The sequence below is a fragment of the Vicugna pacos genome, chromosome 11 (genome assembly GCF_048564905.1).
Source record: "Vicugna pacos chromosome 11, VicPac4, whole genome shotgun sequence".
NCBI classification, from domain to species: domain Eukaryota; kingdom Metazoa; phylum Chordata; class Mammalia; order Artiodactyla; family Camelidae; genus Vicugna; species Vicugna pacos.
The window spans coordinates 11,378,234-11,394,560 of NC_132997.1; the positions used below are offsets into that span (position 1 = coordinate 11,378,234).

The window sequence follows — 16,327 nt, forward strand, 5'->3', positions numbered from 1 at the left end:
GTGTCCAGTCCCACGATGTCCTCCTACTCAAATAGGATGTAGAGGAGGGGGGTCTTCTCCCCAGAATTTTCGGGGGCCCCATCCAGCCACTTGGACTTGGGCAAGATGAAGAGTGACTCAGTGAAGTCGTCGATCCTCTTCTCCACCAGCCTGCAGTCCTCGTAGATTGAAGGCCACGTCGGTGCGCGGCTGCTCGGCCACCTCCCCATACAGCACAAAGACAAAGAGCTGAGAGTCATAGCGCGTGGTGCCATACAGCTCCTCTGTGCATGGAGCTTCTAGAAGGTCTTGGCCAAGAGGCAGTTGGTAATGGTGACAAGGCCCACGACATTGCGGTGGGTCTGGGAGTCACTCCATCCATTCTCGGGCACATAGTGATACCTATAGTAGATACAGAGTGCCCACTGGGAGCCGCACGGGCTGATTTGGCTCACCAAGGAGATTCCATTATAGATGCAAAAGAAATTCTCTAAGATGATCCCCACGGGTTGGACGACAACGGGGAGAGTCTGGTGGTCCTCAGCACACTGCACGTAGTCAGGGGCGCTCATGTTGCAGTCCCTGCCGAGAAGGGAGGGTAAATCGATGTACATACTGTGCTGTGGGCTGCGGGCCTCACTGGGTTGCAGCGACCTGGTGTGCACCAGCCAGAAGGCAAGGGAAGTCCAAGCAAATCGTGGATAAGTTTGTCCTCAGCGTCTGCACATGGCTACTGAAGCTCAGATCACATTGCCCAGCTTTTGGTCTAGGCTTCCATCCCCTGCAGAAAAGGGTCATTTCTTGTTTTCTGTTTCCAACCACCTAGGCAGGCCCTGATGCAGTCGGTGCTCAAAACTGCTGAATAAAGGAATGAATAAAGGAACTGCTTCCCCACCCCTCAGCAGGATATAATGCAAAGAACCATAGTAGGATCAAAATATCTGGATTTCAACTCCAATTTATTTGAACTCCTAAGGTGCAGAATAATGGGTAAGAAAACTTGCTTTGGGGAGGAGGGTACAGTTCAGTGGTAGAGCATGTGCTTAGCATGTTCAAGGACCTAGGCTCAATCCTCAGTACCTCATTTTAGAACAATGAAACAAATAAATAAACTTAATTAACCCCCTCAAAAAATATTTTCTCAATTCAAAATTCAAAAAAAAAACCCACCTTGCAATTGACACAACATTGTAAACTTGACTATAATTCAATTAAAAAAAAACTCCTTGCCTTACAAGAATATATCTGGATTATGGAATTATGCAGATGTAAAATGCCTAGGGTACCACCTGCATAAGAAGAAGGAACTGTACAAGTGTACTATCCCTCATTTATGAGCTATTTTTCCTTTGGGGAGGTTATAACCTCTCAGAGATATTTTTCTCATATTAAAAAAAAAAAGAAAATATTACCTGATTCTCCATACTGCTGAAGAATCAGATAACCCTATGAAAGCATCTGAACCACAGAGTTTATTCAATAAATGTTTGTTGAATGAATGAATAAACAAGCAAAATGAATGCTGCTCCCTGCCACAGACCATCATAATGGTATTGCTTGGAAATGCCAAGCCCACATTCCACCCAAATCTACACTAACCACGTGGTTGACCTGGGCAGACCTGTGTGCTTCTCTAAACACCAGTTTATTCATAAATAGAAATGAGGGCAATAACACAAACCTAAAAGGATTAGTGAGTCACGAATGAATAGTACCCCAACTTTGCAAGATGGAACCATTAAAGAAAATTGGGCAAAGAGCCCATAGGCCCTCTCCATATTATCTCTTACAACTACATGGGAATCTACATTACATCTAAAAATAAAAAGTCTAATATTTTAAAGAGGCTATTGTGTTTAAATGAGCTCACTGTCTCAAATAAGGAACACACAGTACAATTAAGACAATGCGCAGCCCATGAGATGCACTCAGTAAATATTCCCACTGAACCCACTGGTCCCTCCAACTTCAGAGCATGAGGATGTGTCCTTGTGGCCAGAGGCCACTGCACCTGAAGCTAACAAAGCTAATGGTCCCCACTTTCAAAAGCCCTTGCCACCAACCTAGGTCTAATTTTGTATTTGTAATTTTTTTTTCTTTTTATTAAATAGAAATCCCCAATTGCATAGCCTTCAGGTCACCAAAACCTGGCCACAGAGATCATGATGGCAGCCCTTCTTGGTGAAACAATAAAATGAAGAGCCATTTCCACAAGACCTCTGTGTAAATCTACTAGGGAACTTCATCCTGGACTGAGAGGAAGAGGACTGGGGAGGAGGGGGAAATCTGAGGCACACAGACCCATGGGCCACCTGTCCCACAATGGACATTACACTCAACCCTCACCCTCCAGGAACTTCAAAATACACACAGACAGAGTGCTGTGGACAATATATATGTATTTTTAAAGAAATTCCGACTCTCTAGCAGGTCTTGTATCTACAGAGACACAAATGGCTTATGTGTATAATGTTTCACAAAAGCCTTAAAATATTACCACCCCAACTTGACACATTAAGAAACTAGGGATAGAGGTTTATCACATTGTGCAAGATTAGAGAGATGCCACATCAGACACCGTATTTAAACCCAAGCCTTTGCTCCAGTGCTCACACAAGAAAGTGTGACATAATGCCCCTTTCCTGCCCTCTCCCTGCAATCAATCTCTGAAGAGTCTTTTCTGTGCCACGTGGAATCACAATCACATCAATTTACCACAAAGAGCTATGTGACTCCTTGGAGGACGTGTCAAAATCTAAAGGGTTGGGATGGGAGGAGAGATTTGCATTTTCTGTTTCTCAAAGGAAACATGGCTTTAAAAGAAACTGAAAAGCACTTATCTAGTCTAAGCCCTCATTGTGCAGAGAAGGAAATGGAGGCTCAGAAGAGATGAGGAAAGGGACTTATTAACAAATATTGCCTAAGTGCAGCACCAAGCCAGCCCTGGGCCCTTCTGGGGGAGTACCTGGAAGGCCCAGGAGAATGACTGTTAGAAAAAGGAAAGAGAAGAAGCATACAAGGCCCTGTCTCTATACCACCATACCATGAAGTTCCACCAAATTATCCAGTATGGGTGCAGCCAAAATTTAGGTGGGCTAAACAGGTTATAGAAACCTGGAAGTCTCAACCATGGTGGAAATTCCAACTTTTACTGTTTTCTTCCAAGTTCAAGCATCAGTTCAGTGGGCGCTCCATACGAGGGACTACACAAGGCCTGGAGTCCTCCCAAATACAGATCTCTATTACCACGTGTGCACACCACACACAGGCCCACCAGAAGAAAAACGCCCACACATAAGATGGAATTACTGAAACAGAAAAGAGCCAACCAGCATATATTGCTAGCAAAAACGGTGCTGCTAGAAATAGACTCATGGACATAGAAAGCAAACTGTTGTTAGCAGGCAGGAAAGGGAGGATTAACAGATACACATTAATAAATATAAAATAAATGACAAGGACCTACTATATAGCACAGGGTACTATTTTCAATTACTTGTAATGAGTTGTACTAAAAACAATCTGAAAAACATTTATAAACATATGCATAAGCTTATAACTGAATCTCTGCTGTACATCTGAAGCTAACATGGTAAATTGACTACACTTCAATAAAAAATAATTTTATATAATAAGTAAAAATAAAAGCAACGCCATAAAAAAAAGTAAAAGAACACGGTAATCCCCTTAGCTGTAGGTGGTGGAGAACTCTGCAAGCACCAAGTCCACTCGAACACTCCAGCACTGGCGGTCACTCATTCTAACCATCAGAGAATCACTTGGCTTCTACGAGGTTACTTTTCTCTTCAGTGAAAGGCTACAGTTGCATCTAATGATGTATTGAGCCTCATCATTCACAAACCCAAGAATTAATGAGGATTTCCCATAGGCATGGCTCTGGATAGATGAAAAGATAGGGTCCCAGATATATTCATGTGTAGAAGTTTATGCCATAAAGACATTAATTCTTCCTGCTTTGATAGACAGATTCATTGCAATTCTGATTAGAATTCCTCCTAGATATTTCATGGAATGTAACAAGTTAATTTATGGTCAGGAACAGCCAAGAAACTTCTTTAGAACCACCACTGGGAAGGGGTGGATAGGTCATGCATTTCAACTGGTCTTTCTGATGTGATGAAAACGTTCTGGAATAATAATGGTTGCACAAATGTGAATATGCTAAAAGCTGCTGAATTGTAACATTTAAGTGGGTGGACTTCATGGTGTGTGAACAATATCACAATAAAGCTGTTATATGAAAAAATCCTTCTTGCCAATTATTTTTCCCTCTATACTACTAGTCTGTCCCACAATTTAAGAAAAACAAAGAAAAACAAAACAAAACAAAACAAACCAGATTTTGCCAGGAGCTCTTTAGTAGTGCAGTGTCACTGGGTCTCCAACGCCTCGGGTTGTGCTGTTCCTGTTAACACACAATAGCTGGGCTGGACTAGTTAGGGACTATAAGTATCTTTTTAAGATCAACGGTCTCACGTTTCACCCTGGGAGAGTGAAGGATGGAGGATGAGACAGCCTCATGCCTTCAGCTCATTTTTAACTGAACAAAGCCCTGCTTTCACCACTGTAATTCCTCTCAGTATAAAAACACGTTACATCAACAAGCACCGCCATCATAACACCTGAAAGAGTTCAAGGTACTTACCTGGGGCAGAAATACTGATCAAGGAGACAGAAGCTCCCTCAGCACTGCTGCTCCATTTTCCCGACTCCACCAGGAGAAGCTGGGCATTACAGCCGCGGGCTCTCAGCCCAGGGAGCAGCGCCCACGCCGCTAATCTTGACCTCAGGGATCGGGAAAGGGAGAGGAAGGCAGCCCCGGGGTCGCGGGGCAGGGAGAGCGGGGTGGGGGACGCGGGCTGCAGCCCCGCTCGGAGGCCAGCCCCAGCCCCAGCCCAAGCCGCCCGCCCCGTCCGGGTGTGCAGACCCCGCCCGCCCGGGACACAGCCCGCCCAGTGGTGGGGACGGGTCGGCGGCCAAGGAGAGGAAGCCCGGGAGGAGAGGACTCGAGGGAGGGAGAGGGGAAGGGGACGCCAGCCGCGGACTGAGGGGAGCCCGGCTGGGTCAAGAGGCGGCAGGGGCACACCTGGCCCTGGGCAGCTGTGGCCGGTGCGCCAGGGCAGGTGGCGCGGGCAGAGGGGCCTGGCCCGAGCAATCCAGCTGAACACACGCTGACTGGCGCCCTGGGGGGCTGTGACACGCCGACCGCCCTCCCGCAGCCGCCTCACCCCTTTCCCGATATCCCCTCACCTTGCACTTCCACAGCCAGAGGCCCCGGCCCCAGGCAGGAGCCAAAGGCCTACAGGGCGACAGAGCTGAGAAGCCATTGGGGCCGATCCCCGGCTCGGAGCTGGAGCTTCCAAACCGCGGTCCAGCTGGCAGCGACTGCGCATGCGCAGGAGGGCCATCGATCTGCTCTGGGTCCTGAGAGAGAAGGGGAACCGAGGGAGGGAGAAGAGGGGAGGAGGAGGGGAGGAGGGGAAAAGTGGAGGGAGACACATGGACAGGAGGAGCAGAGAGAAGGCAGTTATCTGGAATTGGGAGGGGAGTAGCAGAGATGGGGAGAAAGCGTTTTACCTCTTGGGGCATCCCGAAGGAGGCAGCAGTCCTGCCTATACACCCTTCTCTAACCCGTCATTGCCCACAGCTCATATTTTACGTCCCTGGCCCAGCCCTCCAGCTAAGGTCTCTGCAGAAACCCTACGGGTATCACACCCGTTGCCCCCACAAGGAGCTAGGTTTACTGTTGCTCCGGGAACCAAGCACCCGCAGGTGTTGTTTCTCAGAACTACCTTGGGAAGAGTACATGTTCCCCTTTTACACGCTGGGAAACAGGCAGGCACGATCTCTGCCTTAGCTCCACTGTCCCAAGTGTTGGGCTGGCAGGGAGCGGGAGGTAAAATGTCAGAGCCCCAGAAGGAGCAGACTGCCTGAGTGTTGGTGTATAGTCCCCATCCCTCCTGGGTAAACCACACCCCAACCTCTGGGAATAATCAAGGGCTCACCTTAGGCCCCTGTGTGTGGGAGAGCTGCCCTCAGTCCCAGTACCCAGCTTGCTAGGTAGGTAGAAGTGTTATTGAGTCCAAATTCATTCTCCTCAGTGCAGGACAGGCCAGTAAGTTGGGAGACCAAGTGTTGGGGCATGGAATAGCAAGTTTCTGTAGACCTAGATGGCAAACTAATGTCCTAGAAAACCATCTCCCCAAGTCAGAATTCAGGCTGCTTTCCTATGTGCTTGGTTTTTGCAAACTTCTTGGTGTAGGAATTCCTTCTGGTTAGAATCCTTTGTTCTTGCAGCTATCTCCCTGGGTCAGATCCCTGTAAACCTCCAACAAAACAAACGTTATTTTCTATTCTGCAACTTGTTATCTTTATATGATTGGAAAAGTGTTAAATACCCTTAAAGGTCAGAGCCTTCCGAATAGGCTCTCCTGTATATTTTAGGCTCTAGGCAACATTGTTTTACAAGCAAGATGAAGCCTAGGAGACAGAGCACAGGGTTAAAGTCAAAGGAACAGATCTAATATGGAGTCAGATTTCTTCTTTTCTATTACTGTGGCAGAAGCCACTTGAGGATTTAAGTCCCTTTAAGTTAAAAATAAGTAAAACTTTAAAGGAATTTACATACATTGGTGGGAACGTGCATAGCATATCTGGAAAAGCACACAAAGGATTGTAAACATTGGCATCTCCAGGGAGGCGTGTAGGAACAGAGGATGAGGGAAAAGTTCTTTCACTTGAGTATTTTTTGCTCTGTTTGAATTTTTTTATCCATATGCATATATTTCTTTTTCAGTTAAAATAAATGTGTAATGGAGCAAAGGAGTAACTAGCTCAGCAAATACAGCAGCCATAGACTCACTGAGTCATCACTTTTGATTTAAGCCAGGAAGCATTGTTTGTCTCTCTCCTATGTGTCCAGTGTTGTCTTAAAACTTCTTTTATATATTTTTTTATAAAATAATAACATGCTATCCCTCACCCCTGCCCAGGGCTGGTGGAAAACCAACTGAGTCTTTATTGAGTTGTTTTCCAAGGAGTAGAGATGAGTTATAAACAGAACACAACTTCAGGGCAAAACAGGCGGAGTGGTTTTCCAGCAGGCCAATAGCGATGACCGGTTTTCAATAGAGGTGCACAGAGGCTGAGAGAGAAAGCCTCCAGGACCCTACAGAAAGCTGCCCAAAGTGCCTTCCCCATGGCACTACTGAAATAGGAAAGAAGAAATCTGACTCCATATTAGATCTGTTCCTTTGACTTTAACCCTGTGCCCTGTGTCCTAGGCTTAGTCTTGTTGTTTCTGCACCTTTTGTGAAACAATGTAGCCTAGATCCTGAAATATACAGGAGACCCTATTCTCAAGGCTCTGACTTTGAAGGATATTAACACTTTTCCATTCGTATAAAGATAACAAGATACAGAATAGAAAATAACATTTGCTTGTTGGAGGTTTACACGGATCTGACCCAGGTGAAGAGCTGCAAGAACAAAGGATTCTAACAACAAAGAATTCATACACCAAGTTTGCAACAACCAAGCATTCCCGCTTCCCCTTTTTAATATAAGAGCCTGAATTCAGATTTGGGATGATGGTTCTCCAGGACATTGGTCTACCATCTTCTCCGCTGGCTTTACAAATTTAAGCCGCTCTTTCTTGCCCCAAATCCTTGTCTCCTGATGTGTTGGCCTGTAATACACGAGTAGAACAAGCCTGGACTCGGAAACACAAACATACATTGAAAGTACGCATTTGGTATATTAAATGACATGCTTCCACTCGTATTCCTGAGGTTTTCTTCTCTTGACCACTCCTACTATATTTTTGAAAAACCTGTCATGTGGACACATTTCCATCTCTAGCCACTACCCTTCCAGGTAAGAACTGATGCCAAGAAGGTAATGAAAGTTGCTAGAAGGTATTACCTCGCCAAAAAAGAGCAGAAGTGGGTTCTGGCTGATGTTCAGGAGCAGGCCGGGGCACCTGACAAGATGTCATAAGTACGGATAGACATCTGGGCACCAAAGGAGAAGCTTCTAAACTTCCATGAGGGACTTGTTGGATAGGAAGGAACAGTCCCAGACTATAGTTCTGATCCCACCACGAGCTTCCTGGGCAAGGCTGGGCAAGTTATTTAAATTCTCTAGACCCGTGCTGTCCAACACGGGAGCCACCAGCCACATGCAGGATTATGATGTTATTCTGTAGCCAGACAGAATTATAAATAAACACTTTATTGCAAAGGGTCAGCAGGTATAATATTTAAAAACATTATTGGTTATCTTGCCCTAACAAGTTATTTTTGTATGTCTAGCTTTCTGTGGTTTGTAATGCCTGCAACTAATGATTCCCTTACAGTGAGGTATTTTGAAATTATAAGTTACTGGACACAGTACACTCATATCACAGTTGAAAAAACTGATCCCAATAAGCAAGGTGATCTGACTTATTAGTTATGAGCAGGGGCTCTGGGGCCAGCCTGCATAAGTATTAATTCTCACTCTCCCTCCAGGGAGTTCTGTGTGAATCTTGGACAAATTATTGTTATTGTTGTTGTTGTTGTCGTTGTCGTTGTTATTATTTGTGCCTCTTTTTCCTTACCTTTTAAATAGCGAGGAATATGTTGACTCTATCCCCTACAGTGTTGGCAGGATTAAATGAGTAAACGTCTGTGCTGCCCACTTCCCTGGGTTTCAGCATTCTCCAGGCAATCAGTGCCAAACGCAGTGGCATTCTCCACTGTCTTCGTCAGTCTGGGATTCTGTAACAAATTACCGTGGGTCGGGTGGCTTAAACAACCAGCATATTCCTTACGGTTTGGAGGCTGAGGCTTTCAAGGTCAATGTATCTGGGAGAGGATTGCCAGCTCGAAGATGGCTGTCTTCCCACTATCTTCATGGCCCAGAGAGGAGAGAGAAGCAAGCACTTTGGGGCCCTGTATAAGAACACTAATACCATTCATGAGGGCTCTACTCTCATGACCTCATTTTATCCTACTAATCACCTCGCAAAGGCCCCGCCTCCCTGTACCATCACCCTGGGAGATGAGGTATCGACAGATGGATTTTGAGGGGATGCATTCAATCCACACATCGGCTAACTCTCCCAAACATGCAGTCATCAAACCTGTAGCTAATTTCAAAATAATGTTTATATCTCTCTACCCATTTCCATTCCTACATCTACTAACACTGAAGCCCTGTTACATTTTATTTCTTATTTTCCTTGTAGAGGTTTAATTGATTCCTCTAACTCCAAGGCTTCGCTCGCTCCAGTCTGCTTGACAGCCCTGCCAGGTAGGTCTTCCTTAAATCACCTTCCCACTTCACCTGGTTGTTTTTTAGGTGTAAATGTCAGAATTCTCTCCACACCCGATCCTACACCTTTAATCCCTTACACTACCGCTCACTATGTTATTTTCCTATTACCACTGTAACAAATTCCCATAAGCTTAATAGCTTAAACTAGCACAGAATTTTCAGCTTATGGCTGTGTAGGTCAGAGATCCAACACAGTTCTCATTGGGCTAAATTCAAGGTACCAGCAGGGTTCCTTCCTTCTAGAGGGTCTAGAAGAGAATGTTTCCTTTTTTTTCCCCCCAGTTTACAGAGGTCACCCACCTTCCATAGCTTGTGCCCCTCAACTTCCTCCATTTTCATGGTCAGCAGCCTTTCTGAACATTGCTCCATCGCTACACCTCCCTCTGATTTTAAACTCAGCTGGGAAATATCCTCCATTTTAAGGACACCTGTGATTACATTGGGCCCACCTGGACAATCCGGGCTACTCACCCTATTGTCTCATCTCAGGATCCCCTTGTCCCATCCCACTCAGTCAGTATGTATGTGGCTGTGACATTCACCTTGTGTAACATTTTCTCTCATGAGCAATTTATGGTTCAAGGCACTTATAAGTGCCTTTTTGTTTTTCTTCCTTATCCTTTCTACATTCAGTATGTCTGGTGAGATTATATGAATCCTTTTTATTTGTGCCCCTGCACTAATCTTTAATAATGTATCATGGGTTTAAAAGGCTAACTAATAGACAATTTAGGAGACAGAAATCCTCTAAGATTTTTATCCTAAAATATCTGTCAACCCTTTTGCCATGTACAGTAACATGTCACAGGTGGCTACCCTGTGGCCGGGGAGGGACATGATTCTGCCATCACACTCCTCTCATTCTCACCAATGTGCTGATCAACTAACCAAGGACCTATGCTCTCAACTTCACTCACTTCCTCCTCCTTTCCATTGACTATCCTGTTCCCACCGCTTCCTTCATTCACCACATCAGGATTTCATGACCACATTCTTCTCTAAATGAAATGGGTATCTTGCATCTAATGTCTGACAGCTGTTCTTATTCTATATGCACACACTGTCCTACTCATAATCCCGTCCATCTCTTTATTTTCCTAGAATCATCCAGAAGAATCAGTTCCATGATGATGATGACGATAGTGACAATGATGACAGGGGCCTCTCAAGGATTCTGATAAAGAGGGAATCGATAAAGGGAGGGAATCATTGCAAAATTGCCCCAGAAACAGGCTTAAAGGTAAATAACTCTTATAGTGTTTAAGGAAATTGACTAATATTTAACTATTTTTAAGACTTTATATCACTGAATTTAAAATTTTAACGGGAATTTTCATTCACCACTAACCAAGATTCAACTCTAGGACCAAAATCTAAGGATTTCTGTCTTCTAAAAAATTGCCCACTAGCCTTTTAAACACGTGATCCTTTTAAAAAGTTTAGTGCTGGGCTGACAATAAGCAGGATTCATATAATCTCACGAGACACAATGAATGTGGAAAGTCTAAGAAATAAAAACAAAAAGCCATTCATAACGTCTTGAACTTTACGTTGCTCATAGGAGAAAATGTTTGCCAATGTGAGTGTCACATCAACATGATGACTGAGTGGGATGGGGAAGCTGATCTTCCTCATCAGTCATTTATGCTGATTTGTTAGATGCCAAAACAGTTTCCTCATTGAAATTGCTTCTAACAAATATGGAAGAATTTAGGTTCTACCAAAAGCAGGCTAAACATTTTCCCCTGCTTTCAGGTCTCTGGACTGAATGTCCCCACAAGAAGGACATGATTATGTTTCGTAGGGAAGTCTTCCTGAGAAGCAACAGGCTTTCCTAGGGCAGAACTGCAGGGCCCCCCATGGAGGGCTGGAGGAGGGCTAGAGGGGACACTGGAAAAACAGCAGGAGTGAGTTCAGATACTGCTGCTCAGGTCGCCAAAGTCAGCATTGCTATCTCTAAGGATATGACATTCTCACAAATGTTCCATGAGTGAAGGAGCCTGTGAACACTAAGCAGGTTGTTAAGACACAGCAGCACATAACTTGCGTGACAACACAATTAGAGTATGATTTGATATTTGGAAAATAATTAGCCCATTGTTCTTTGAAACTGCAGCAGTAGCAATAGAAATAAAAAAGACTGAGCCGTCTTGGAGACAACAATCAATAAACAATTCTAAATCTGCAGAATTCCTTGACAATATTCAAGCAATGAGCTAGATGTGTGCTGCAGATACCTCTTACTGCAGGGCTCACTCCTGCAAAGCATAGAACTAGTTTCTCAGCACACAGAGGGAACCAAGTCAAGATTCCTAATCTTTTGAGATTTACTATATGGCTGGAAAGATCAGACAAGTACATATAGCCAAATATGATTAAATGTAATCAAATATTATCAAATGTGATTTGAGCACAGACAAAAGTAAAATTCCTTTCACCTGGGATGTAGAGAGACTTCTTCAGAAAATGTGGCTTTGGAGACGGCCAAAGACATGGGTGGAATTTTGGCAGAACAGGATGTAAGGAATTTAAAAACTTATTCTAAAATTCATATAAAAATTCAAAGGATCCAAATATCCAAAACAACTTTGAACAAGAAAAACAAAGTTGGAAGACTTGCACTATCTGATTTTCAGACTTTATTTTATAAAGCTACAGTAATCAGAAATTATGGTGTTGGTGTAAAACAGGAAAATAGAATAATGGAACACAATAGAATGTTCAGAACTAAACCAACACTTATACAGACAATTGATTCTCAAAAAGGATGCTGTGGAGAAAGGGTCTTTTCAACATGTAGTGCTGGAACAATTAGATAGTGATACACAAAAAAAAAATGAACTTTGATCCACACCTCACAAAATATACAAAATTTACCTCAAAATGGATCATAGATCTTAATAGGAAATCTAAAACTATAAAACAGCTAGGAGAACAAGCATAGGCTTAAGCTTTACGGCCTTGGGTTTGGCAAATATTTCTTTGCTATGACACCAAAAGTATCATCTATTTTAAAAAGAAACTGATAGAGTGAACTTTGTCAACATGAAGACTCTTCAAAGCTCTTCTAAACACTGCTAAGCAAATGAAAAGACAAGCCATAGACAGAAGCTATTTGCAGATCATAAATCTGATAAAGGTCTCTCTTTGTATCTGATCCAGAATAAAGAGGTCTCAAAATTCAATAATAATTCAAACACCTGAATGAATGAATGAGGCCAGAAAACACACTTCAGTAAAGATATCCAGATGGATAATAAGCATATGAAAAGATGCTGATTAAAGATGTCATTAGTCATTAGAGAAATACTTTTAAAAGCCACAGTAAGATACTAGTTCACATACATACTAGAAAGAATACGATTAGAAAGACTGACCTTACAAGGTGCTGGCAAGGAAGTAGAGCAACCAGAACTGATACACACCACGAGGAATTTACAATAGTACAACCATTTTAGAAAAGTCTTTAACAGATTCTTTTAAAAAGGTAAACACCTATGTATCATATAACCCAGACATTCCTCATCTGGTGCTTTAGAAAGGAAACTCATATGTCCATACAAAGACTTGTAACCAAATATTCACTGCTATTTTATTTATAACAGCTCAAGTTGTAAATAACCCATGCATCCATCAAGAAGTAAATGCAGAAAGAAATGATGGTCTATACAAACACTGCTCACATTAAACACTTCAGTAATAACTCAGCACTAAACAATACTCTACTATAAGACAAATAAGCTATTAATACAGCAACACAGATGATTCTCAAAATAATTACACTGAATGAAAGAAGTCAGACAACATAGAGTAGATAATGCATGAATCCATTCATATAAGGATCTTGAAAATGCAAACCAATATGTTGTGATAGAAAGCAGATCAATGGTTCCCAGGGGAAGAGACGGGGAGGGAGGGAGGGACAACAAAAAGCAGGAGAGAAGCTTTGTCGGTGATGGGTATGTTCACTGTCTTGAGTGTGGTCACGGTTTCTTGGGGATATTCTTATGTCAAAACGTATTAAGCTGTACACTTTAAACGTGTGAAAATTATTTTGCCAAGTATACCTCAAAGCTGTTTTAAGAAAAAAGGCACTTTAGTCCTGATCCACCTCAGCGCCTGATTGGAGTGACATGATCAGTCCCTCACACTGTCTGCCTAACGGGAAGGTAGAAAAGCTCTCACGGAAGATAACATGGATTTTTCATTTGCAATGTCTGCCATGTAATAAAGAATTTCTAGACATGCAACATGTCCAGACTATATGACAGATAACATGAGAATAAGGAGAATTAGACAAAGGATGCAAACCCCCAGGTGATGTAGGCATCAGAGCTACCAATAAAGGCTATAAAATACTTTTAATATATTCAAGAAAATAAGGAAATGATGGGAGAATAGATAACAGGGTAGAGACTTTCACCAGAGAAATATACTGGAATGTATTTTTAAGAAAAATCAAACAGATACTCTAGAACTGAAGCTTTCAGCTCTGGAAACAGGTAAACAGAGCTAATCAGGATCTCTTTTAAGTAAAACTTTCAGTAATTCCGGGTAAAATATAACAACAATGTAATACAGAGCTAACTATGGAGAGAGAAGTTCCCTGATGACAAAACAAAGAGGACACTTAAAGCCCAGAGTGGTCATCTTGTGAGCTGATGCCACCGCACCCTGGAGGGAAGGGGTTTTCATCTGCACATAAATAGGGATACAATGTCCATTTAGGAAAAAGGGTCCATACCAGATGTAGAAGACTCTTCCTCTATATCTATATAGTCAGAGACAGGGATGTAAAGTGGCAGCAGAGGTCACAGTGACACAGGGCCCTGGGCCAAGGAGTGTGAGCACCTCTGCAAGCTGGGAAAGGTAGGAAGACGAATCCCTCCCAAGAGCCTCGGTGTGGAACTTAGCCTTGGCCACTCGTTGGTTTAAGCAACTGACATTGACCTTGCACTTCTGCACCCTAGAACAGTGGGAAGATGAATGTGTATTGCTTTAAGCCACTGAGTCTGTGGTCCTTTGTTACAACAGCAATAGGAAAGGAACTCAGGAACCAATATGAACTTGAACCACAGGCTGCCTGCTGTGCTGGCTGGAAGTCCTTTGTCTCTGATCCTGGGGGAGTGTCCTGTCCTCTGGCAGCATCCACAAACTACCTCATGCTAACTTGGCAGTTTGCAGAGGGTTAAATCTTAACCCTGCACAGTTCTTGATATTTAGTTAATAAAAATGATGGTGTCATCATGGGTATTTTTCCATCTTTTAAATACCCTTCAGTCTTCTAATAAAGCTACTTCTAATTAAGAGACTGTGTAAATAGTTTTCAATCTTCATAATAAATAACTGGTTTTATCTGGTTACTTAAATTATGAATAATAATGTTCACATTTGTAAAAGTTATTAAAATCAACATTGTTTAATGAAAATATCATTTCTTTTTGCATGAACATGTATTAACTACAAGAAATGTTCCATGCTTTGTTCTACGATTTACTGTTAGAGCCTTAAAGAATAATATTTTCCTCAAAAGATATTACGACAAAGGGATTTCTTTTGGTGGAACAGTTCCGGCATCAAATCTGGTGCATGTCTCAGGCCACTGGCAACACAGAGATGATAGAAATTAGGAGGCATTATAAACACAGAATCATTTTTAAAGGAATTAAAAAAACTGGATGTGTGTAAACAAAGAATCAGAGGATATTCTGGTGAAACAAATGTATTTTTCAGCTTAAGCAAGACACGGAGTGAATAAATCTGAAATGAAAAAAACACCCAGAGATTAGCAGCGAGTCATGCATGCAGTGTGAATGATCAAAACCAAGTTGTTTCCAAACCAGTGTGCAGGCTTGACGCCTTCATGAATCAAATCTGTGTGGCAACAGGCCATCTCGAATACATGTTGATGAGGTATTTATAAGCCCTTCACCATCCCAAATCAAAGCCCATGCACGAGCCACAAGACCATCACCTACACATTTGGAAAACACACAACATGGTGAATAGCACTTTTCTTGTTCAGTAGCCAGTGGCCGCGAACTGTGAGCAGACAGAGATACAGGGACACAGAGGCACCTCCCCTCACTCAGCTGATAAACTTCCGTGCATTCCTGGGGACAGGATTGTCATAAAATGCACCATGGATTGATCCTCCTCCTAGGAAAGGAACCGTAGGGCTGTCATTAGGTTTGAGCAGGGGTGGGTGGAGGATCTCGGAAGAGTTGTTTCAGAACAACCAATAGAATCCTTGGCCACCGTGACCACGAAAGACAAGTCCCCTGCCATCCCGGTAGGCACTTGGGCTCCTGACAAAAGCTGGGATCAGTAAAGGGTTGAGTAGAAGGCACAGGCCTGAGGGATGCCCCAGCAATAGGCAGGAGGTAGGGCCTGGTTTATACTGCTCTAGGTGTATGTATCCCAGCCTCATCTGAATACGAAATCAGAAATTTGCAAAACAGCAGAGTTGGGGTGGATCATCCACTCCAGACTCCTCACCTTACAGTTAAAAGGGTGGCAACCCTGACAGACAAAGCAACGTGCTAAAGGCAGAGCGTGGAAGTGGCAGCGCCAGATGAAACGCAGCGTGAAACCCCCGTTCAAGGCCGCTGACTCTGACGACGGGGCCAAGGTTTCCAACGAGGAGAATAAGACAGTGTAAATACTTTGTTCCCCCTAAAACCCCAAATGTTTTTTAAAGGCACAAAAACTCACCTTAACTAGCTCTCTTCTGAGGGGGCTCTCTTCTGCTTCTTCGTCTTTCTGTCTCCATTTCCCTCTCTCAGACACAAACACATTCAGTTTTGTGAAAGGGGGCTTCCTGCCATACAAAGACAGACTTCGCATCTTCAGAAAGATACCTGACAAAGCACGTTTCTCAATTCAAGTCTTTGTGTGAGTTCTGGGCAACTGGCTTATTTTCTAGAACAATCGGTAGTTACAAAATCAGGAAATCATTTTCCACAAAGGAAGAGTTCTGGTCCGTGTTGATAAAGTTGGGGATGTCACA

General features: G+C 43.2%; 1 protein-coding gene across 2 annotated transcripts in view; it reads right to left on the reverse strand.

Annotated features, from left to right (window-relative positions):
* Window positions 1-16,257, reverse strand: part of LOC140699626 (uncharacterized) — a 48,251-nt gene extending 31,994 nt beyond the window's left edge. The window contains exons 1-3 of one of the 2 annotated variants that reach the window (XM_072972258.1): window positions 16,033-16,257; window positions 8,600-8,759; window positions 5,251-5,424 (exon numbers count right to left, since the gene is read on the reverse strand). In XM_072972258.1, coding sequence (XP_072828359.1) covers window positions 5,251-5,408 — 158 coding nt within the window. In that variant the 5' untranslated portion in view covers window positions 5,409-5,424; window positions 8,600-8,759; window positions 16,033-16,257. Of the gene's footprint in view, window positions 1-4,645; window positions 4,708-5,250; window positions 5,425-8,599; window positions 8,760-16,032 lie in introns of those variants that run through there. The other variant, XR_012077849.1, reaches the window with a different exon arrangement.
* Between the last annotated feature and the right edge of the window lie 70 nt (window positions 16,258-16,327).